The 25,439-nt window shown below is 47.8% G+C and overlaps 1 protein-coding gene across 7 annotated transcripts in view; it reads right to left on the bottom strand.

Moving 5' to 3' along the window:
* Cadps (calcium-dependent secretion activator 1) overlaps positions 1–25,439 on the bottom strand; it is a 130,908-nt gene that overhangs the window by 11,512 nt on the left and 93,957 nt on the right. For 3 of the 7 annotated variants that reach the window (XM_084578592.1, XM_084578597.1, XM_084578595.1), the window contains 11 exons: positions 16,362–16,518; positions 15,947–16,088; positions 15,045–15,062; positions 14,233–14,277; positions 13,072–13,227; positions 11,170–11,320; positions 9,183–9,257; positions 8,111–8,194; positions 7,913–8,038; positions 2,815–2,919; positions 2,429–2,574 (listed from right to left, as the gene is read on the bottom strand). In XM_084578592.1, the coding sequence (XP_084434718.1) occupies positions 2,429–2,574; positions 2,815–2,919; positions 7,913–8,038; positions 8,111–8,194; positions 9,183–9,257; positions 11,170–11,320; positions 13,072–13,227; positions 14,233–14,277; positions 15,045–15,062; positions 15,947–16,088; positions 16,362–16,518 (1,205 nt within the window). Of the gene's footprint in view, positions 1–884; positions 931–2,428; positions 2,575–2,814; positions 2,920–7,912; positions 8,039–8,110; positions 8,195–9,182; positions 9,258–11,169; positions 11,321–13,071; positions 13,228–14,232; positions 14,278–15,044; positions 15,063–15,946; positions 16,089–16,361; positions 16,519–25,439 lie in introns of all 7 variants that reach the window. The other 4 variants (XM_084578596.1, XM_084578599.1, XM_084578598.1 and 1 more) reach the window with 3 other exon arrangements.

The raw sequence follows: 25,439 nt of genomic DNA, 5'->3' as shown, positions 1-25,439 counted from the left end.
ACTGAATTTGCAGCAGTATGACCAATAAAAAAAAAAAGCTGAATTGAAGCTATATTATATCTGGTACAGGCAAATTTCAGGAGCTGATTCACATAGTATACCTAAACTCTAAAAAAAAAACAAAAAACAAATATGAGGCAGAAAATGATGTTCCTAGTCTTAAACCCAATTTCGCTGTAGAAAGCCTGTCCTTATTTCTTCTCTTTTTCTTTTTTGCAATCAGGTTATACTCTGTCGGTCTCCAGTGCTTTTCTAGATTAAGTGCCCCTGATCTAATCATCACCAGCATATATGCTTTGAAGCAAATAAAGTGAAGCAGTTTTTCACATTATATTAACCTTTCTGGTTATTAAGCTCAGTTCAGTGCATCGCAAATAAGAAACTGCAAATGTGCAAACAAATGAAAAAAGCCAAAGAAAAGATAAACAAACAGGCCGAGAAAGGAAACCCAGGAACCAGCCCAGCTACGAGAATTCTGCTCCCATTTTCACAGTCCCCAACATTTCGTGCATGCAAGGTGATGAGGAGAAGTGAAATGCACACCTAGCAGTGACGACTGCAGTTTGCTGGTATAACTAGGGCATGGCAGAGACGACGTGCTTGACCCGTGAACTACTCGGGTCTTTCACCCGTGTTACAACTAAGATGAATAAAGGCAATACTGACTGGTGCAGGTTTCTACTGCAGAATGTTGCATTATACATGTGTGGTAACCGGCAGCTACTTGTTTCAAAGACAGCTTCCGAGAGAAAATGGTGAGATTGGGAGCAGAATCCTCTACGACCCAAAACAGCACCGAGTAGCGAGAAGAAGAAAGTTTCACCACCACCAGGGTGCGCTGCGTGCGCAGCTTTCCCAAACGCAGTAAAAAGCGGGCTACTCACAGGCATGGCACTTTTAAAGCGCAGCGACTTGCCCCTTTTCGAAGTTCTGGAAACAATCGCAACAGCACCCATTCACAGACACAGCCAATCGACAAGGCATGGCCACCAATCGAATGAATCAATACAAGTCCAACCACAGTTGCACTACAAAAAGTGAGAGACTCGTACAGAGTCGTACTGGCATCCAGGGTTTCACATAACAGATGCACTCTCCTGCACTGCTGACCCACCCTCCCCTTCCTGTAGAGCCAGAATAGTGCCGCTTTCTAGGCCTTGTAAGAGATCGTCCATGGCAGAGTCAACTTCGTGCCACCCGTTAATTTTTCTCAACAGCCAATCAAACAGCAGAGATCCGTAAATTAATGAAAGATAAGCTGATTTGTTTTTCCTGGTCAAATTAAAAACACTAGAACTGAAAAGATGTGCCAGACTATGTGTGCACGCAAGCATGCTTTTAAAAAAAACTTGGTAGGCTACAGTGTTAGACTGTGAAAATTTTCCAATTTCTCTCAGATTAATGGACATCAATTTTAAGTGCTAACTGAATTGAAATATATCAAGCCTCATACATCATTTCTTTATGCATCTTCAGTGGAAGATGTCAACTTAAAAAAAAGAACTAAGAAAAGAAATTGTTTGCAACGTAATTGGCAGAAATTAGGATAAATGGAATAAACACAAAAACAGCAAGATCTCAGGGTAATGCAAAAAATGTTCGACAAGCTGCCATGCAACACTTATGTGCAAAACTAAAACATACACCAGTATGAGCACGACAAGTCAAGTGCCGAGAGGAATGTCCCCAACCAAAGCACTTCATCGAAGTCCCCTTCCATTTTGAGAACTGCAGCTCTAGTCGAGTTTGCAAGAGTCCCAGCGTGTGGTGCACTGTCATCGGACCAGTTTAAGAGCAGCCAGGGCAAGAGTCACAGAGCAACTGGAGAGTGCCGGTTACTGCTCACAATCCACAAGCTGGTGAAATGTCCCAGGATGCCAAAACTTTGCCTCTCACTGTTTGTGCCCCCACCCTGCCGGTGTGGTGCAATGGTAGGGGGCTCGACTACTGTGCCTAAGTATGCGGGATCTAATCCCAGCCGTGGCGGCCACTCCATGGAGGCGAAAAGCTAGGCGTCCGTGTGCTGTGCGATGCCAGTGCACGTTAAAGAACCCCAAGTGGTCAAAATTTCCAGAGCCCTCCACTGTGGCGTCTCTCAGCCTGAGTCGCTTTGGGACGTTAAACCCAACAAACCAAACCAAACCAATTTTTGCTGTCTCTCTCACCAGTCGCACACCGCCTCCAAATGGCTTCTATTCTGAAACACTATTCTGGTTCATACTACAGGAAGGTCTACTTGTAGCAGTCCCGCTAACTATGACATGGAAGAATCCGCAAGAATGTGAAGCACCTGTGGAAGCTGAACCATTGTGCTTGATCCTTCTCTGCCCCAGTCCCTTAGCACACGCTTGTGACAGCCCTGTGAGGGGCACCCTTAGGATGCCAAACCACAGCGGCCAGAGTGGAGAGAGAGGCATGGCGCACTCACTCGGAGTCATCTTTCTCGCGGCTGTTGGCGTCCGAGACAGAGGCAGCGGCCTCTTCCAGCTGCAGCCGGCTGCACACTGTTTGGTACACCTTGGAGTTGAGCTTTTCCTCCTCGATGCCCTGCAGCTCAAAGTCCGAGTACAGCTTCTGCACACCGATAAAGGAATCGCGAGAGCCGCTCTACTTGCATTCTCAACGAGAACTGATGCCACACATGCAACGTAAGGAGAGAGCGAGAACAATTCAACAGGAATTGCACCTTACAGCATAACACCTTACCACAGTGGCCGTTGGAGTGTTAGTTATGCCAGCACAGTTATGAGGCATGCTACTGCACTGCATTGTGAGAAGACCGTGCCCGAGTGGAGGAGACACACCCCCACTTACCCGTGCAATGTGGAGCAGTGCGGAGAGCTGAATAGAGTGGAGCCCATGGTCCAGTCGCTCTGACAGCCACGAGCACAGCAGGCTCATTTGGGCCGCATACCATTGCTGCAAAGAAGGGGACATGGTAATCATGGATTTCATTCACTCTTTCCCCTCTCCCCCCGTAGGAGTATTATACAGTTGAACCCGGATATATCGAACTCGAAGGGGATCGCGAGAAAGTTTGATATATCGATAATTCGATATACAGAAATCAGCTTGGGATGGCACTTACAAGCAAAAAAACGATACTGTATTTGTCGCGCAATCGACCCACTCGCATAATGAACCCACCTTCCACTTTTGCGCCCGAGAATTTTGGAAAAGAAAAATGCGTTAAGGCCAGCTTGCTCACATGCAAGCGATTGAGCGATCTCAGCCACGAGCGGCAGCGACAGAACGAAAAATTTCCAACTTGTTGGAACTGCGCCGCTCTCGCGGCTCGAGCCACCGCGGCAGCTCAGAACAAGGTTTCTGTGTCGCCGCAGCAGTAATCGCGAGCGTTTTTACTGCATGTTGATGGCGCGCGCCACTCCATTTCGGTCGTCTCATCTACAGCTCATTTCTTGGCAGCGTGCCAAGATGCTGCGTAGCGATAACGTCACATCTTTTGATAGCTCCTGCGGTGGTGGGGAGCGAACTTGGCAGAGTGCCCGTGATGGCTTGATTGCACAAGCCTGGTTCAATTAATCACGCCACGCTTGGGGCGGGCGTCATGATCGCAGCTGACCGCGTGCTTTTGTTGATTCATACGTACAAGGATAAACGACTCCTCCCCCCCCCCCCCAAAAAAAAAACCTGCCGCTTTTTAACGTCCGCAGCCGGCCATATCTTAAGCTGCGCCCCACCGCGTACAGCACAGCGATAAGAATGGATGACTCTCGCAAAAAAGAAAAAAAGAAAGAAAAAAAACCCACAAAGAGAGAGGGAGAGATTTGCCGCTTCTCAACGACCGCAGGCGCCATAGCCACGTCAGCTGCCGTGCACAGAGTGTTCGCAACACACGCTGGAGAAAGCATCTGACGTCTGTCTGAAAACGGGCTGATCTGGCTTGACGCATTGCGTAAGCGCGTGCTGAAGGAAAGAGATAGCTCGGCAAAAGAATGGGCACACCCACGCACATGTCTTGCAAACGTCGTGTACTGGTGTGCGGGAAAGGATAACTGCAGATGTGCGCGCGCCTTTGGGGAATGGGCGCGGCGCTGCCCAGACCAGCCGTCGCCGAACTGTCCCCTCCCATTCCTTCCGCGCGTGGCTTGAAAACGTCACACGGCAAACGGCCAAGGGTGATGCGATCGTCTTAGGGGAAGGCACACTTTCCAGTGCGTGGTGCGGAGTTCGATATATCGAACGACCGGTGAAATTGAGTTCGGTATATGATGCGGCTTTCCTATACTTTTACATGGAATATTCAAGGGGATATTCCATGAGTTCGATATAACCAAAATTCGATATATCCGGGTTCGATATAACTGGGTTCTACTGTAGTCAGAACCCAATTTAACGAAATCTGATCTTAAGAAATTCCCGGTTTATCGAAGATATCACGATTCCACCTCAGACGATAATGGTGTCCAATGCTTTGACTACTCGAAACAACGAAACCCCATCATGCTACTGCCCTGATTTAACGAACATTTTGCCAAAAAAAATGAAGGGGCAAAAATTCTAGTTTCTAGTTTCGGTCTATTTTGTAGGAGAAGTAAAAATTTATTGATTGTGAGCCAACAGTACTATCGCGCAGCAACTTCGTCTCACTTTTACCGAACTGTGCAGCTCAGAACGAGAGTTAATATATTGAGATGAATTTAGCAGATGGCACCACTAATAAAAAGAAGTTGCGTGCTGCCTGCCGACACCGGGTCAAGTGTTAGGTGCCCTTAATTTGCTGTGGCAGTTTTCCAGGACTAATGAAGACTTACGACTTTGAGACTTACGAAACATCCAAGCAGTCGTTGCTTACAAAGCACATGCAAGATAAGATCAGCCACTCCTTTGGTGGGAAATACATTTGTGGCCCCCTGGGGACCTTCTTGCCGAGGAAAATTTCATCGCTACTTAGGTGCTAGCAGTGTCGATTGCTTCTGTGGGTCGTAATTTCATTTTCTGCGCACTTACGCTCCGCAAATAGAATGGAGCAGTACTTCCTGGATGCCACTGTACCATATAATCATCGAATGTATCAAATTAGGTGACTGAGAAATGCCTCCCGCAATATCACGATGTTCCCGATTTAACGAAATAATTTGCCACTCCCTTCAACTTCGTTAACTGTAGTAGTAATGGTTTATTTCAAAACAAACAGAAGAGGGGATAGCGAGATATAGAGCATAGGGAGGCAAGAGACTACAAGAAATGAAAAGGCAGAGCTATCTATATACACTGGTTACAAAGCACAAGTAAGCCAGGATGTGCCACTCGCACGCAAGTGTCCGGGCACTGTTCAAAATGTAACAGTGTACAAGCTACCACAGTATGTATGTACACAAAATGAAATGCACTTTATATGCAGGCCGCATGCACGTAATAACCTGTCATTAATTTATTGCCACCACACTGCACAAATGGCCATAGGGAAGGCGCTTACTGTGTAAAGTAGCGCACATAGAGCATCCACTTCACTGTTCAGTTCAGTTCAGTTTATTCCAGTCATTTACAATGGCTGAGGAAAGAGGAAAAAAAGCCGCGCACGCGGCTTGGCAAAACTCCCATCTCCCGCAGTGGTTCAACACGGCGATGGCGATGGCAGATAACAGCATAAACAAAAACAAGAGAAGACATGGAAATAAAGAATCTGTACAATATTCTCCGATATGACGCAGTATAGTTTCTGTAGAGTTATATACAAAATCAAAACGATAGCAGCTTCATATCACATGGTTACTGTGTATTTCTTAGGATCAACTTCTCTTCACTGCTTTGTAGGAACATATTTCTCACACTATTACAGTCGAACCCTGATATATCGAACTCGAAGGGGATTGCAAAATAGTTTCATATATATCGATAATTCGATATACCGAAATCGTCTTGAGATGCCACTTGGGATTGTGAAAAATGATACTGTATTTGTCGCGTAATGAACCCAACCCCCACTTTTGCCCCAGGGAATTTGAAAAACAAAAAAAGCGTTTAATGGTATGTCCCTTCTTTTCAACCGTCGTCCCTTCCATGCGACCATCGCATCCACAGCTTATTTATTGGTAGCGCGCCAAGATGCTAGGCAGCGATAACGCCACAGCGTGTTTATCTTTTGACTATACTTTTGATAGATCCTGCGGTGGCAGGGAGCGAACTAGGCAGAGTGACCATGATGGCTTAACTGCACAAGCCTGGTTCAATTTATCATTCCGTGCTTGGGGCGGGCGTAGTCTACTGCCCCAAAATCATTGGAAAGCGTGATAGCTGCAAATGCCTTTTGAAGCGAACAGTGCTAAAAGTCGGTGTCATGATCGCAGCTGACCGCGTGCTTTCGTTGATTCATAGATGTAAGAATGGACGAAAAACAAAACAAAAACAAACAAACAAAAAACCTGCCGCTTCTTACGCTGCACCGCACAGCATAAGTAAGGACGACTCTCTCAAAAGAAAAAATTAGCTGGGGTTTAGCTTTCGTTAAACCCGGTAGGTTGCGTAAGCAAAGCCGACATAGCTTCCCTCTTTCTGTTCTTTCTTCTTCTGTGGTGTGGTGTGGCTACAGACCGGGTTTACCCGATGGCTTGAAGAGGGGCCCCATCTGCGGTCGCTCTAAAGGTCAAACGTGGGTACCGTCCGGGTTTACGCGACGGGCTGAAACCTGGCGTAGTATTGCTTACGCAATAAAAAAATTGCTGCTTCTTAACGTCCCCAGCCGCCATAGCATATGTTACGCCGCACGTTCAGCACTGTGGCAAGAATGAACGACTCGCGAGAAAAAAAACTGCCGCTTCTTCCGTAGCTTGTGCACATTAAGCATGACAACACGAGATGCTCATCGCATGTCAGCTGCCGCGCAGAGCGTTCACAACACACATTGAAGAAAGCGTCTGCCACGGGCTGAGCTGGCTTGTCCGCGCATGCGTAGTGCGTGCTGCTGCGAAGGAAAATCGGGAAAGAGAGAGGAAGGCGAGAGATAAAGCTCGGCAGAAGAGTGGGCACATCCTTCGCTTCGCTCTATCGCGTTTTTCCCATCTCCTGAACACCACGGCTGCAATGTCATAGTGGATTGTAAACTTTTGAAGCAGATGGTGCACATGCTACTGACTGAGCTCACAAAGGATATCGCAAGGTTCTTTGCTCATATCCAATTAAAAAAAAAAACACCGAGCTGTCTAAATACAAATTTTAGGTTCACCAAATGGATTAACCAATTTAGATGGTGGGTACCAGTCAGTTTCAATTAACTTGCCACTGCTGCTTGTCACTTTTAACCATACAGTTGATTCGGTACACGGAGATCACTGGGGATCAGTAAATGATTTGATAGACCAATAATTATAGTAGAACCTCGATAGAGCAATAAAACAGCCGACATGAATTATACGAATAAACGAACATTGAATAACACGCCTGCGTACCTACAGTGGGTTAACCTGGGTTAGGTGGCAAAATTTTTTTATATTCATAGCGACTTTCTCTTTCACACTTGTGCACTGCATGCTTTGCCCCAAGGTAACAGAATAGGCAGGTTCAGCTAGGGGTTCACCAGCCTAGTGGTAAAGTTCACTTTACTATACTGAAAACTCTCGTGGACGCGGTTCATTCTTTTTTTCTAAATTTACGGCTTGGTGCTGTTATAGCTCAAGATGGATTGCGAAACAGTGCTTGGTTCTTCCTGAGGAATAGTGCGGATTCTTGGCGCTCAATTCACGGAACTTAAAAATAATATTAGTTTACACATACTATTAGTTTACGACCATGTATTTGTGAGACTGCGGGCCTACAAGAGAATGTTTTTACTTGTACCTGTACTATGCAATCATGTAGGTATACTGTGAGCGTATATTGTTTGTTATTTTATTTTACTGCAGCTAACGACCGCCTAGTTCTAATGAAATATGCGACCTCCGGTAGTTCTCACCTCGAACAAAGCGAGCACCCAGAGCTCGTCGCTGACCTTCTGGCGCAGCTGCTCCATGCTGTTGCGCACCGAGTTGACGTACTGCTGGCCCACTTCCTTGCCCGAGCTGGACATGCCTTGCCGGTACTACACCAGAGAGAAAGAGAGAGAGAGTGCGTCACCACTAACCCCTCAGCAGCTACGGGGGACACGACGCACCGTGAGGGAGAGAATGGGCGCCAACAGACTGCCTTCGTCGTATCGGGACAGCTTGCCCAGGGTCACCTCCAACATGCTGGTCAGCTGCACACAAAGAGAGAGAGAGAGGCACGGCTGTCACCTGTGAACACTTGCCAACCAGTGCGATGCCATAGGAGGACTACACATATCTTCTGAGCTGCATAGCATTATATCGCATTCTTCTAGCGCTCTCTGGATACATCAAATCCCCAGTGCCCTTGCCCACAATAATATATCTTCTCCGCTGTGCATTGCCCTCGAAGTTGTAATAAAAGGAAGGTGACACTAAGCAGGACAGGGAAGGTCTACATCATGTACAACGAGTGATAAAATGGAGGACATCACTCACAGCCTTCCGCTTTGAAATAATAAGGACTTCACAGCTGAAGGCGGCTGTCTAGGACTGCCCATGTATGTCGCTTAATTCGCTCCCCAACCAAAGTCACTAAATTCCACTGCATTCACTTCTTTCCAAACTTAATTCACACTAGAATTCTTGCCAAGTTTTGTAAACCCTGGTTCTCTCATTCGTACCTATACTGTATTGAGGTCAAGCAACGGTTGACTTCGATTGCTCTAAGAAGGGTGGACTACAAATCCAAATCAAAAGTGAGTCTACAAGGTTTCGAGAATGTCAAACTGCCGGTTTCAACAAAGATTGCATTCTTAGGACAGCAAATAACACAAATACTGAGTACCTACGGCTACATGCCAACCACTAGTGTCCACTACGACTTGCAAGAACCACAAGCTCTCCGTGAGGTTCGACTGGAAGTGTTTGCACATCTTGGAGAAGCACTGCATCTCCAAGTGAAACAGACACATCAGAACACAACAGCATATCAGCGAGAACACAGGGATCGCTGAACTAGTTGGAAAAATACAAGAGGCGGTGGAAGTAAAGTGTCCACACAGCTCAGTAACTGCATGTGCTGCGCTGATGTTGTGGTGGAAGTGTCCACACTGCTCAGTAACCGCAGAGGCGCTGATGTTGGCCGTGTGCCTTGCGTTGGTCGCACAATATGCCCAACCCAAGAAGCCGCCCACTCACCTTGGCAATGAGTCCTGTCTGCATTTCTTGCAGCGTCCCATCCACAAGGCCATCAATTTTGCTGTGGTACTGGTGCTGCATGAGAAACAAGAATGGATGGCATGAGAACACACTTTACGAGCCTGTCATGTGGCCCCAAGGGAGTCAACAGCTGCTTGCCATATGTGCGTCGTGACTCCTCAAGTGGAAACCTAAGCCATGCCACTCTCATTCTGGTTCAGACAAGCTATTGCCACGTCAACTTAAACCAACAGTACACCATAACCACTGCTATATTGTGCTATTCAGATGAAACTTCAATGTCTCAGCTTCAATGCTTAACGAGCTAAATATGACAGGCCAGTCAATACAACAAGCGGAACAAGCATGGTATTCATCGGCCAAGAATTTGCGAACACATGCCCAGCGCATTGCAATGGCAGCAGAAATTTGCACGCACTAAGCTGAGATGAAAGGATACACAAGACTTAAAACACATGGCAAAAAACGGGAATGAGATGCAGAGAAGTGATGGATACAGCTGTGAAAATTCCATAAATTTTTATTCTGAGAAGTGCACACATACAGAATGTGGTTGGAAGCATACCACTGACAAATGCTGAAAAGGGGACAGCTGTTTTTCCTGCAGCCTAGTGCATGTCAAGGTCACCCAATTAGGCCCAAATATGGTGACCCATTAGGATCCCACACTTTGGTGGATGACGCTGTCTGTGTGCCTTTTGAACAGTGATAGAGTTACTGATGCTCAGGGCATCATCTGGCCACATAAGGCCAGTTTCCACAGTGTTCTCAAAAAACAAAGCAAACATGAAAGAGAGACGATTTCATGTGCATGTCCCAAGTATACTGTATCCGCATGCCTTGGACTGCCGTCATGTTTGTTAATTGTTCTCAATGGCAGTGAAAGTTGAGCGTTTGCACACATCGATTCCTCCATATATTTTCTGTCACTCGTATTCACTTGCGTTACAAAACTGTCAATTCGTTACCGTAAAGACATTTAGCTTTGCTACAGCAGATGACACAGAGAAGCTCTGGACCTTCGACTGCTTCTAGACAGCACATATTTCTCCTATACCATTGGCAAATGTCTTCGCTTACAAGCAGCTTTTCCTCTATATTCATTTCATTATGATGCTTTGGTTTTAGGTGCACATATTTGCATAGTCGTAATAGTCTGGGGTCTGCTCACAGCACCTTAGAGCAAAGTGGAATGCATCCAAAGAAAAGCAGCGATTTATCTCAACTAATACGGCCATACTACTATCAGTCAGTTACTTTCACAGTTTGGCTTTCCAAGAGTAAGCTCAAGAAACTGCATGCGTAGATTTATATTCTTTAAGTTCATAGCAGGGCATTGTAATATTCACACACATGGTATTTTCCCTTTGTTGTCTGGCTGTAAACGAAACGACCGGACAAAATGGTGATAATGCCAACTTCAAAGAATATAACTGTTTTGAGCACCCACACTCTTCACTAACTATAGTTTGCCAGAATAATCTCAGTAATGATGCAGCTACACGAAACTTATCACCATCATTTGAAGAGCTCTTAAACTAATTTACGTATATTGTCTTGCCTATACGTATATGCATGCACCCAGCCCGCTATGATCTTCAGTAAGGCCCTAATATGCAAGCACAAACCAATAAATAAACTAATTCATTCATAAACATCCTATACAGTGGTTATTATGGTTTACTTCAGTGGGCCTCACTGACATGCTATATCACACCAAAAGAATCCTCGCATTGCTCAAGAAATATGTAAAAATATACAATGCACACACTTCCCAAACAATGGAAATAATGTGCCCGGTCTAGTGCAGCTAATCGCTATATCCTATATGCATCCTACATCCCATACAATCCCGTACAATCGCTACATCCCATATGCATACATCCAAAACACAACTCGCTAAAGTATGCATTAAGCACAGCGACAGCACCACATGGTGCTACTGCTGCTCTGAGGTTGGGCTCACCACGTCGGCTCCATCCACGGTGCAGAGCTTGAGTGACTGGATGCGTGCTTCCAGTACCACGTTGATCATGGCGCACATCTCCGAGGGCACAATGTAGTCGGTCGTGTTCCACTTGCTTTTTCTCTGCAGTTGCTGGAATGCCTGCAGCGTCCTGCGTGGCGCACACAGTGGTCAGCCATACGCCTCCTTCCCCCTCTCTCTCTCTCTCTCTCTCTCTCACACACACACACACACACACACACACACACACACACACACACACACACACACACACACGCACATATACACACACCTCTGGCTTGAAAGATCTGACAGAAGAGGCTGACACCATTGGTAAAGCGGATGGTTGCTATGTCTGCTTCCCTATTTCAAATGTGCCTGCAGAAGGTACAGCCTTTGTCAAACGTTTAGAGTCAAGGGGTCTGTCTGCTTCAAAAGCTGTGTAGTGGGGCTCCTTTAGCACTCATTGAAGCCCTTCTCCTCGTAGAAGGTAGGGCGGGTAAAAAACATTCTTAAATTCAGAAAATTAGAAGCACTGGGAATGCGTTACAAACCACGTGTTGTAGCTCAGAAGAAATTGTCCCTAGGCTCTAAACTTTCGACAAAGACTGTACAGTACGGTCCACTGTTAAAGATAATGTGAGATCACGTGGCCTAAACACTTTGCAAAGCGCTGCTGCCGACCACTGGCAAGAATGGATGGCACCAACTGCATGTTCGGGAAGCTCAGTCAGCTGTTTACTTCTCAAGCACTTTGTACAATCGTTTGTCACTGGTTCTCTCAGGAGTGCTTTGTAAAGCACAGCAGAGCAGCAACGCGGCCTCATGTTCCCTTTAACAGTGGACCATACTGTACATTACACAAGTTGAGCGAAACGCTGCCAATGTGCTGTGGAGCTGTGCTACTGCAATGCAACAAGGTCAGCCTGTAGTTTGTGGTTTCACGATCAATGCGTGAGTACGTCGTGAAGCAGTCAAAGGCTTCCAGTACAATCAGCAGTTCCTGTGGATCATCATCACCAGCCTGACTATACCCACTGCAGGGCGAAGGGCTCTCCCATATTTCTCCAATTAACCCGGTTCTGTGCTAGCTGCATCCACTTGACCCTGCAGACTTCCTAACCTCATCCGCCCACCTAATTTTCTGCCGCCCCCTGCTACGCTTTCCTTCCCTTGGAATCCAGTTTGCTCCCCTAAGCAACCATCGGTTATTCTCTCTTCACACTACATGTCCTGCCCATGCGCATTTCTTCTTCTTGATTTCCACTAGAATGTCAGTAACTTGAGTTATTTCTCTGACCCACTCTGCACGCTTCCTATCTCTTAATGTTACCCCTACCATTTTTCGTTCCATAGCCCTCTGCATTGTCCTCAACTTAAGTAGAAACCTCTTCGTTAGCCTCCACCTTTCAACCCCATAGGTGAGTACAGGTAAGATGCAACTGTTGTATACTTTCCTCTTGAGCGATACCGGTAAGCTGCTAGTCATCATCTGCAAGTGCTTGCCAAATGCGCTATATATATATATACAATATGTATGGTACGTATGTACGTAAATGATTTGCTCACAATGCAGGAACATATGCTCAAAACAGCTACCTCGAGGGCTGTCAGGGTTAAAGACTGAAAAACTCGGCTCATAGATTAGTAGCCTTTGCACTGCTTCACCAAAGAATATGTACACGCGCGTATACGGAGAAATAAGCCGTACCACAAACATATGAAACAAAAATAACAGTTGAAACTGGGACTTTGGAACTCATTGCAGAATTAAATTTACCTCTTTCCCAGAATTCACTATGCTCAAAGAGTGCTTATCATTCAGACAAATGTGACGCTATGCATGTCACGAACGACAGGCCCACACTACACGGTGCTGTACCCATCTGGCACGTGTCTCACCTAGTGACGCAAGACTCGACCATGTCGCAGGCCATGAGCTTGAGTCTCTGCTCGAGGTGCTTGGCAAACACCTCGTCTGGCCAGTGCAAGTCTCGGATGAAACACTGCAGTGCGTCCAGCTTCCAGAACAGCTCCTCGGATGATGGACAGCCATTTCTGCAGAAGACCTTCTTTCAGTGCCAACCGACTTCCCCAATGTGGCCAGACACCACGACTCACACCAGAGCCTGGGGATCGCGCTATTTACCCCCCCCCCCCACCTTGTTCTGTGCACAAAAAAATCCTATGACCAAATATGCTGCTCCCCCCCCCCTCCCTTCGTAGATTAAGGGGCGAGATGCGCTTAACGTTTTGTTGCGCATGTTTATTTTCCTTTGGCACGATGCGCACAGGTCACCATGAGTCACTGTTTGGAACTGGCCTGTGAAACGTGCAACAACTGTTTGCTCGCTGAACACATTGGGGCACCGCAAACATTGCCCATAATACTTGACTAGGCTCACACGGTATGGAGAAATTTATCTTCTCACCTTAATAAAAGCTGAAAAGCATTAAGAGTTGTGTTTGGTCCCATAAGAATTCTAATTTTCACAGCAGTATTACGCGCTGAACTTTAGGAAACTTGAGAATGCCGTAGATCACCCACAAAATCATATTTGATTTGTATGCAATTTGTGTTGAATGCGGTAGCAGAAGTACGCTAAGCAATGTCTGATTCTGCTCTGAAAATGCACTATATTCGCGCACTGCTAATTAAATCTCTAATCATGCCACAAATTATTGAGCTGACCAGTTCTGACAACTCAGAAGCTTGTAGACTCGTAGAAAATAAAGATATTAGCTTCAGAGAAAGCAGTCAACAGGCATTTTGAAGCCTTAAGAATTTTGGTACGCTGAAGCCAACAGCGAAATGCAAATGAGATGTTGCACCCAAGCATGGAAGTGAAAATAAAATTATTCACTTCCACGCAGCCACGCAACTCACTGTTCCTCAACCAGGCTATAGGCCCCCTGAAAGGTGTGCAAGGCAGCGTGACAGTTGTATTGCTCATAATACTGCTAGCGAAAGACGCCTCAGCATTGGACGTAGAAGAGACGGTGGTGCAGCCCCCAGTGCCCACAGTGAACATCTCCCATCACCTGCACGCTCATGCTACTTACGGTTGTGTCTGAGCAGCTGAGTGACCCTCTGAGCCAGATTTATCTCTAAAAAAGGTAAGAAAATGGGCATGGCTGTCAATAGTGATTAGCACAAAAGAACAGCGACGCTGCCCGCCGACTCCCCCCGCACCACAGAGCATGGATAGGCTGGGGGTGATCTAGATTTAATAAAGCCTAGCAAAGAAGGACCGCCAAACACTTCACTTGCTAACATTAGCAAAAAAACATAATCACCAGCAATGTAAATGCATAGCAACAGCTCGTCTTTAAAGTTGGTGTGCAGTTTGGGATGGCTGACGATGTGGGTTAATGTGGTTATTATCGCCCATGCCAAGAAAAACCTCCGAATATGTGCATGTCGTAAGCCATGTAAAATGCATTCTCACTTAAAAAGGGCTTTACGTACCCTAGGCACATCTTGGGGGGACAGAAATAAATGATAGTTGCACGTACCGGAGCAGTTCGCTTGCATGCCTCGCTTCTCAACAGTGTGCTTCAACAGTCAAACCTCGATACAATGAACCCAGATATTGCAAATTATTAGCTGTATCAAACTCTTATTATATATTTTTTAACATATCGAGCATGGTTCGCCACAAAGCAGATAGTATATTAACCAGTTTATCAACTCCATAGCAAGAGTTGTACAATGAAAAGCTACAAGTTGCATGTGATTAAAAAAGAAAAGAAATAAACCAATTAAGACTGGCAAGAAGGAAGAAAAATATAAGCTACTGCATAAAACATGCACAAAAAATAAAAGATGTTACAAAATATCAGCATGCTTTTCTTTTTAAAAACGCAAGACTCACATTTGGTTAGACGAGGAGCTGCAAAGGTAAAATGCAACTAAATATAAGAACGTGCAGTCAAATAATCAAAGCAAGCAAAACACACTAAGTTATAGACTTTGCATTCTCAATATATAACTTGTCCATCAAATGATATGGAATTAAATTTTCCCAAGGATACTGTGCTAAATGCTCTATAGTACACACGACCGGCCAGAAAGCCAAACGATCTTGTAGTGAACGTTGCGAAGGTTGCGGCGTTCCTTGTTTCGCACTTTCACTCCCTAAGCATCCACGCTCTTTCCTCGAAAACTAATTTACACTATTATTTTCTGATGAAGTGAGGAAGCGTAAAGTTGTCTGGGCCACATATCACCTTAGGCACAAATCAAATTAACAGTTAGGCCCCACTTTCATAAGTACCAAAAACAGGGGGCAATGAGGAAGGCAGTTACCCCTCAGGTATGTCTGGAAGAGCGATTTGTCCACCTTCCATTCACAAGGGAAGCATTCAGCATACTCTACAAAAATCCACTAGGCCAGACCGGTAACGCTGCTGTGGTGTTGGTTCATTCCCTTGAAACCACATCCAGGGTTACTGTTCTCAGCTCTACTGCCCAGAGCGAGTCGTCTTGGTGTCATTTTAATGCTTACAAAGGACTGCAACCATGTGCACATTACTGTACAATGACATGGACAGCTCTCAACAATATGCAGGCCTGTTTCCTGGAAAGTTCTGATTCATGGAGTGCAGTTTTGAGCTATGGTCACATGATGAGTGACTACCACATGTGAAAGTCAACACTACCAAGTTCCTCTTACTGCACCAGCAGCATGTTGCCACTGAACTGGAATGTTGCCCATGTTCGTGCATTGCAAGAGCAGATGCCATCACCCACAAAGCAGTTTTCCCTTCTTCTCACCCTTTAATCTCCCAGTGCTCCTTCTCAAATCCCTTGTGCAGTGACTGGGCAATGGAGGACTCCATTAGGTCCACGTAGCGGACAACTTGTGGTGCAAACGTGTCTCGGAGGTGCTGGTGGAAGCGACCTCCACACAGGTTTTCTGCAACAGACCCAGAAGAAGAGAGATGTTGCCAGCAGACACTTCTGGCTTAGGCAACCCAAGCATTGCTTCTTTCTACTTCCTAGCAAAACCTTGTGGGGAGCTCATTTTGCTTGGCTGAACAGCTAGCATCTACCCTGGTCCCTTTAACAGTGCTTTTTCTCAAAAGATTATCTCATTTTTATTGCCGTGCCCAAAGGACCTGAGTGGAACAGGATAGTAAATGTGAGGGAGTGCAAAATAACCGTGAAACAAAAAAGACGTGCGACCCACCGTCAATGCGTAGGTAGTCGTTGAGCACTTGCAGCAGAGGGAAACTATCCCAGGTGTCAGGCGGCTGCTCCGCGAGCACCGCGTCCATGTCGACTGCAAACAGCGACCAGAAGATCTCCGCGTGTTCTACCAGCAGGTCGCTGAACCATGCAAACGCCTGCAATGCAAAGGGAGGAGGAGGGCACACTGGTTGGCTGGTGCTTCGCTCCGGTCCACGCCCACCACATCCTTTGCCCAGTTTTCCTGTTGCCAGACAACCGGCACAGAAACTGCAAATATCATTATCATTGGCGGTAGTTACCAAATTACTATGTGGCAGAAGATACACCTCTTTCAGCAATCTTCCATTATCGGTGCCCGGCACCAGCCACAACCTACCTGTCCCAAAACTTATCCATTTATCTGACCTTTGAGCCACTCCAGATACATTCACAACCAACATACTACCACAGACTAAAGAGCTGTCTTTATACAGCTATACCTGGAGAAGAGTACTACTAGCTTGTTGCAAAGAGCACTAGCATAAGCAGAAACAAGTTATGCTATCATTTTCACGTGCCCAGGGGAAAAAAAAAGAGAATCATTATCGATGACACATGAAAACTGCGCAGAAAAGTACAATGCTCTACAGAAATATCTGTGCGAAGTCGTTTGCTCTTCTGAGTGAGGCTTGCGCCTCACATGGTGCCACCATGACAGTGTGACCAGTAACGCAGAAATTTCAGCCTCCAAACCTCAAAAACATGCTCCCACATTTATGAGGTGGTGTTGACCAAAGAAAGAGGTAGGGAAAACTGTAGTACCACCCTCCTCCCTTCCCTTATGGCCTAGCTCAAGTGTACACAAAGTTTGACAGATACTGTGCTTTCCTTTCCTGAGAACCAATTGTTATTATTATTTCCATCTCCAGATTCTGAATCAGGGTGCTTTCTGTTGCAGTTAGCACTGGAATGAGAATTTCGTGAGCAACGAAATGCCAAGTGACACTTGAGAGAGAGAAAAAAAGAAAATTGTGAAAAGCACAAATTATCTACACAATATGTCTTAACACTTTCACCTAAAAATTCAAGTTTTGACTGCCACCTTTTCTTTCATCACTAAAAAGACCTTTGCTGGTAGACTTTCAAGCAAGATGCATCAATGTTAGTTACATGACACACTGTTAACATAAAAAGTGCTGTTGGCATAGCAACTGGAATTTGGTTTCAACATGACTACTGAAAAGTCCCCTAGTATGCCGGTATAACATTTGCAAACACATAGTGTGGCGTTGAGGGCGGCTTTACAAAGAACAGAGGCCGGCTATGCTGGAGCAGTTATGCCAGCCCCCTGCAAGAGGAGGGTTTCTCTACACTGTAACCTTGAAGTAGAGCGAGATCCCAAGAAAGATGACGTAAATATAACCGGTTTAAAGAGAGCATGAAAGCATAACTGGTAAAACTAGAAAAAGTGCCCGAACAATTTGAATAACATTAGCCGTATTAGTAACACAAAGATTTTTAAGCTAGCTTCACGAATGTCAGAATTCGGTGATCAAATGTGATGCTCCTCCTCTCCACCCCCGGTTAAGGGGAGAGAAAGGAGGATGGGAAATAAAGTTACTGGTTGTAAGCAATCGCCAGAACCAGTTTTAAAAATTATTTGTAAATTGTTGGGTCCACACAGAGGTTTTAAATTTGACTCCAATACTCACAGAGACCCTTGCTGTTGATTCGTTCAATTAGCAAAGTTGGCAATGAATCTGCGGTCAACCTTTCCTACCCTTTCTCAGGCCTTGACTAAACCCCGTTCCCTGCCATTTAAATCTGGAGCACAAAGGCAGCACCTACTTGGCAAATACTGAACTGTGCTGCTCCATCTGACCCGAGGTACATAATGAATGTTATTTAAACAGTTACCCATAATACGGCACTGCAAGTCAACCTGCACATAGTACTCATGTAAAGAAGACAAAGAACAGAAAAACGCTGCGGCATCGCCATCACCATCGCTTGTCTCCGGCGCCCATCTCGCTCGCGCTGAAGCTGTGCCCTGCGGCTGGTAATTCGACCCTGCTGTGCCCGAAGTACTGCCAGTGCTAGACGTTCCAGCCAACCATTAAATCCACATTTCACTTGGTGGAGGTCAATCTGAGGTTCCCTGTACCAATCTCGCCCTGGAACTTCGCAGCAGAACATTGACTACCCCAATGACGGAGCCGACTTCATTGCACCTACCTCCGCCAGTCACCTGCACAGGTGCCGTTCGTCAACGGGACCCGGCTACCTTCAGTGGAAGCAGCGATGACGACGTCGACGATTGGCTGACCACTTAAGAACGGGTCAGCCGTCACAATAACTGGGACGACAACCGTAAGCTCAACAATGTCATCTTTTACTTGAGCGACATCGCTAATCTGTGGTTTCGAAACCACGAGTCGGACTTTGGCACCTGGGCGAATTTCAAGACGAAATTTTCTGATGTCTTTGGCCGCCCCGCCGTCCGAAAACTCCGCGCGGAACAGCGTCTTCGGTCGCGACTGCAGCTGCCCGGTGAAACGTTCACCAGTTACATTGAGGACATTGTTGATATGTGTCGTCGCGTTGACCCGACCATGACCGAGGCCACTAAAATACGTCATGTCCTCACAGGAATTGATGACGGCACTTTTCACATGCTCATCGCGAAAGGCCCCACTACGGTCAAGGAAATCTATGACCTCTGTCAAAGCTACGACGAGCTCCGGAGGGAGCGTGCTTTGATTCGCCAGCCTTATACATCACTTGCTGGACTAGCCGCGGAGAGGGAGTCATCTAGCCTCTCTGAAGACATCAAGGCTTTTGTACGCCAGGAAGTCGCGCGACAACTGTCCCTGCAGCCCTATGTTAAGGAGTCGTCAACAACTGGCCTTGTTCCAGAGCTTCGCCATGCAATCCAACAGCATGTATCTGAAGTCCTCCCTAATCCTGTTCCTCAACCAGCTCCGGTCGCACCTTCAATGCCGTTACTCACACCCACAGTTTCATCGTCCGGCGTTGCGCCACTGAGCTACGCTCCAGCATTCGCGCCGGCTCCTCCTCAAGTATTGCGCCGCACGTATGCCGAAGTCACTTCAAGTCCACCGCCTGAGCCAGCATATGCCTATGCTTCGCCCCCCATGCGGTCGGCACCAACAGCTTTTGCTCCCCCCTTGCTTCCGACACGATCTCCATGGCGCACATCAGACAACAGGCCTATTTGCTACCACTGCGGCATCCCTGGGCACACTACACGCTACTGCAGGCGCCGAATAAATATGGCCTTTGCTGCACGGCCTGCGCCACCTTATTTGGCCCCCCAGTTCCCAGTCCCATCGGGTCCTCCAACAGCACCCCCTGAACCACCGGACTTCCGCCCTCATCGTTCGCCATCACCACGTCGCCGCTCCATTTCGCCAATGCGCCGACGACCCGCTACCCAGCCGGAAAACTAACCGCCGCAGTTCGCGAGGCACGAACTGCGTATCTGACCGAATTTCAAAGTCCTCGTCTTAATCCCGCGAATGTTATTCCTGTCATCGTTGAAGGTGTTCATACTCTTGCGCTCGTCGACACCGGTGCCGCTGTATCAGTTATCAGCCAAAAACTCTGCCGCTCCATCCGAAAGGTGACTACGCCTCTCGAGGGACTATCGCTTCGTACCGCATCCGCTCACAGTATACAGCCGACAGCTATCTGCACTGCTCGCGTCGTCATTGCTGCAGCCTTGTACATCATCGAATTCGTCGTTCTCCCCACATGTTCTCATGACGTCATTCTCGGCTGGGATTTCCTGTCCCAGCATCATGCTATCATTGACTGCGCCAGTCCTCAAGTAGAGCTCATTGAATCGAGTGATGCACCGTCTGATGCCCTGCTCCACGAGCCGTGTCCTCGTTTTGCGACCAAACTCCTCGTAGCACATGACACAACCATCCCACCCGTTAGCGCTGTTCTGGTTCCCCTCACTGCCTCTTTTACCACCGCCGCGACAGTCCTCTTTGTGCCCTCTAACGTTGTCTGCCGCCGCCGCCACTTACCGCTGCCGTTTGCCGTCCTTGACATGAAAAACGGCGCTAGCACACTTCTGGTAGCCAATCCTCTTCCGTCTCCCGCTATGTTGATCGAAGGGGAGTGCCTCGGCCGCATCGAGCCCGTGGACCTTCTGTTCACCTTTGATGATGTGTCATTCCCTGTTTGCCAAGTTGACGCCTTGACTCCAACTCGTGTAACTTCAGATCCGCTACAGCGGGACCTTTTTGACCATTCCGTGGACAGCGCTCTAGAACCGCGCCACCGCGAGGAACTTCTTGACCTTCTACACCAATTCCGCGCCTCCTTCGACATTCCGCAATCTTCCTTGGGCCGCACGACGACCGTTTCCCACCTCATCGACACTGGCGCTCACCCACCTCTCCATCAGCGGCCGTATCGGGTGTCCCCGACTGAGCGCCGTGTTATTGCCCAACAAGTCGATGACATGCTGCAACGCGGAGTAATTAGAGAATCCTGTAGCCCATGGTCGTCTCCTGTGGTCCTAGTTAAAAAGAAGGATGGCTCCATACGATTTTGTGTTGATTATCGCCGCCTCAACAAAATCACTCGTCGTGATGTGTACCCCCTCCCACGAATCGACGATGCCCTAGACTGTTTGCAAGGCGCAGAATTCTTTTCCTCACTCGATTTACGCTCCGGGTATTGGCAGGTGCCCATGGCAGAGGCGGATCGTCCTAAGACCGCCTTTATTACTCCAGACGGACTATACGAATTTAATGTTATGCCATTCGGACTCTGTAACGCCCCAGCCACATTTGAAAGAATGATGGACACTGTACTGCGCGGCCTGAAATGGAACATCTGTTTATGCTACCTCGATGATATCGTCGTCTTTTCAACCGACTTCCCGACCCACCTGACTCGACTTCGCCAGGTCTTCACCTGCCTAACCCGCGCCGGTCTTCAACTGGACCTCAAAAAGTGCCGCTTTGGTGCCCGCCAGCTCACAATACTCGGACATGTTGTGTGTAAAGATGGCGTTCTGCCTGATCCTGAGAAGCTGCGCGCCGTCGCTGACTTTCCGAAACCGACCACTTTGAAACAACTGCGAAGCTTCGTGGGCCTCTGCTCGTACTTTCGTCGTTTTGTTCGGAATTTCGCAACCATCATAGCCCCCCTTACACAGCTCTTGAAAGGCACCCCTAACCTCTCCTCTTGGTCGCCAGCCTGCGATGATGCATTCGCGACACTGCGCAATGTTTTGACGTCACCACCAATCCTTCGCCATTACGACCCTACTGCACCTACAGAACTTCACACCGATGCCAGTGGTGTCGGCCTCGGCGCCATCCTCGCCCAGTGCAAGCCTGGCTTCTCCGAATACGTTGTCGCCTACGCAAGCCGTGCTCTCACCAAAGCCGAGTCCAACTACTCCGTTACCGAAAAGGAGTGCTTAGCAATCGTGTGGGCTGTAACGAAGTTCCGCCCTTACTTATACGGCCACTCCTTCGAGGTAGTTACAGATCATCACGCTCTCTGCTGGCTCGCGTCTCTCAAGGATCCGTCTGGCCGTCTCGGGCGCTGGGCTCTCAGGCTTCAAGAATACGACATCCGTGTAGTGTACCGCTCTGGCCGCAAGCGCTCTGACGCCGACGCTTTTTCTCGGTCACCGGTGCGCTCGCCTAACTCATCGTCCCCTCCTCAAGCATTCTTGTCAGCACTCACCATTGAGGATATGCCTTTCGAGCAACGACAAGATCCTTGGGTTTCTAACCTGCTGAATATCCTTGGCACTACTTCCGCGGCTACGCATCCTCGGGCACTCCGCCGACAGGCCTCCCATTTCGCCATTCGGGACGGCCTTCTCTACCGCAGGAACTACAACTCAGACGGCAGAACGTGGCTTCTTGTCATTCCGCGCCACCTCCGCTCCGAGGTTCGTGCCCACCATCACAATGACCCTCAAAGCGCTCATGCCGGCGTCCTCAAAACCTATGATCGAATTCGTCAGAGGTACTACTGGCGGGGAATGTACAATTTCGTACGGCGCTACATTCGCTCTTGTACCGCCTGTCAACAACGCAAGATTCCTCGCCACCCCGCTGGCCCTCTCCAGCCTTTACCTTGTCCAGCTCGCCAGTTTGATCGCGTGGGAATCGACCTTTATGGTCCGCTACCATGCACTGCCGCTGGTAATCGATGGGTCATCGTCGCAGTCGATCACCTGACCCGTTACGCCGAGACTGCTGCATTTTCCGCGGCGACAGCCCGAGAGGTAGCCCATTTTCTTCTACACCACTTAATTCTTCGACACGGCGCCCCTCGCGAGCTACTGAGTGACAGAGGTCGTGTCTTTCTTTCCGAAGTAGTTCAAGAGCTCCTGTCGTCTTGCAAATCGATACATCGGGCTACAACCGCGTATCACCCGCAAACAAACGGCCTCACGGAGCGCTTCAACCGTACGCTTGGGGACATGCTCGCAATGTATATTACATCTGAATCGGGAAGCTCCAACTGGGACCAGGTACTGCCATTCGTAACGTTCGCGTACAACACTGCCACCCAAGCAACAACTGGGTTTTCGCCCTTCTTTCTCTTATATGGCCGTGAACCATCTTGTACTCTGGACACAGTTTTGCCATACCATCCAGATGCCTCTGAGTAGTGCTTTGTCAGATATTGCACAGAAGGCCGAGGAATGCCGTCAGCTTGCTCGCACGTTTACCTCCAACACTCAAGGCTATCGCAAAGATCAGCATGATACCGATACCCCTGCTCCCACGTTCCTGGCCGACAGCTTCGTTTGGCTATGCGTTCCTGCCACCAACAAACTAGACACCAAATACCACGGACCTTATCGCGTCTTGGAAGGCACATCCCCTGTGAACTACGTCATCGAGCCAGTCACCCCTTCTTCCGACCACCGCCGTCGCGGCCGCGAGGTTGTCCACGTTAGCCGCCTCAAGCCATATTACAACCCTCTGGTCGTCTCTTCTCCCTGAGTCGCCAGGATGGCGACTTCTTCACGCGGGGGAAATGTAAAGAAGACAAAGAACAGAAAAACGCTGCGGCATCGCCATCACCATCGCTTGTCTTCGGCGCCCATCTCGCTCGCGCTGAAGCTGTGCCCTGCGGCTGGTAATTCGACCCTGCTGTGCCCGAAGTACTGCCAGTGCTAGACGTTCCAGCCAACCATTAAATCCACATTTCACTCATTACAATTAATGGCTTTACAAATACAGAGAAAGCATGGCAGACGCTATCACCAGTGACAGGCCACCCGGCTTTCCATCAGTCTGGCTTACCAACTAGCCCAACAACACGCGTTGCGTTACTGAGGTATAGAAACTACATAGCTGAATGGTACAGTGAAGTGCCAGTTTTTGTGCACAGCACACTGCATTGCTTAAACTCTGCACTGTCGAAGGTAGTATATGTGGTGGTTAGCAATGAAACAATCTCGCCTTTGTCACGCATGTGCAACTTCCCCCACACAACGTTTATGGGACGTAGGCCAGAGCAATTAGGCCTCTATGAAGGGGTCGCAAATATCACGTGTTGCCCCGAAGTTCTACGGGTGTCAAATTACAGCTCCACAAGTAGGTCTTAAATGCCCACAAATTGAGCCAATTAGGAGGCGACGACACTGAAGTTCACCACCATAGCTGCAACCCAAGCACAATGAAGCAGCACAGATGCACTTCATCATTGCGAAGATGCACTTGGAATGCTTAGGAGTGAAAGAAGTGCACCTCCCCCCTTGTTTTCTTTATTCTTCTGAAGGGCAACCAACATATAACTCTCATAGCAGTTCACCACTGCCAAAAGGCGGTCTGCAAAATAAAATAGGGAAGCATTCTTTATTCCTTCCCCGTCTGCAGCTGACCTGGGGAGCACTTACCCGATCCTGGAGAGGAGCAGGCCACAGTGGGTGTCCCGAAAGAGAGAGAGAGAGAGGAGGGAAGGCAGCGGTGGACAATAGAGAAGCAGGTCATCACCACCAGACAAATGCACAAGCCACACATCAACGGGAGGCCACACCATGTGGGGGAGAGAAGAGAGAGAGAGACACACACAGTCAGTGGGGGAGAGAGGGGAGGCACCCAACACCATGCAGACAAATAAAAGCACGACAAAGGGTGCGGGCGACCAACAGTGCACAACACACAGGTGTGCCCGGTGTTACAGTGGCAAAAGCAGCAGCAGCTGAAGTGCATTTTTTTTCCTTCGGGGCCCGTTGCCGTCACCTCCCCTGCCCTGCCCCGAAAATCTCACGTCACATGGGGGAGGTCCACCAATGAAAATGCCATGCTTTCACTCGTAACGGTGCACAGTACGAAAGATGAACGGAGTTCGCAGGAAAACACACACCGACACGATGCCAAGTTCCAATGCCCCTGACACAACTGAGAGTGCCCCAATAAACAGTGTTCAACATGACTTCACAGTTTTGCTTGCTGCAGACAGCATGCACACAAACTCGCAATACCAGCAGTAAACGTGTACACTGGTCATCCAGATCTGTTAATCAATAAAATGTACACAGTGGGCACAGACTGTGAAAAGCTGAGGCCATAACATCATTCTGGCTCAGCCTCACTGTCAGCAAATCACAACTTCCTTCCAACCCCTTGTCTCGACCCTGACCACCAGCGACTGTGTCACATACCCAAGGAAATCACGTTCCTGCGTCTCGTGCCTGTTACAGACAGAAGGTCACATGTAGAATTACACTGTCGCTGTAATTAAAATCAGTTTCCTTCAAGACGCCCTGGTGCGTGACACCAATACACCACACGAAGCAAAATTACCGCAAGCAAAGGGGAAAATGTCCCTACTTGTCGAACTGGTTTGTTCAATGCAAGTAGAAGTTTCAAACACACACATTGGTCCTTACTAGCTGCAAGCAAAAATTGGTCCAGTGCACAGTTATGTCAGCAGGCTTTATTTAATTTCATTTTCATCCAGGATGCGCTTGTTAATATGTGAAGAAAAGGTGCTAACTACATTAATGTGCGATAATGTGCCAAGTGCTAAGAGATACGATACATGCAAATATCCTACAGCAATACATTCCTAATTAATG

The sequence above is a fragment of the Amblyomma maculatum genome, chromosome 9 (assembly GCF_055883805.1).
Source record: "Amblyomma maculatum isolate TAMU_Amacu chromosome 9, ASM5588380v1, whole genome shotgun sequence".
In the NCBI taxonomy this organism is placed as follows: domain Eukaryota; kingdom Metazoa; phylum Arthropoda; class Arachnida; order Ixodida; family Ixodidae; genus Amblyomma; species Amblyomma maculatum.
The sequence above is the reverse complement of the archived record's forward strand: the minus strand, read 5'-3'. Positions and strand labels throughout refer to the sequence as shown.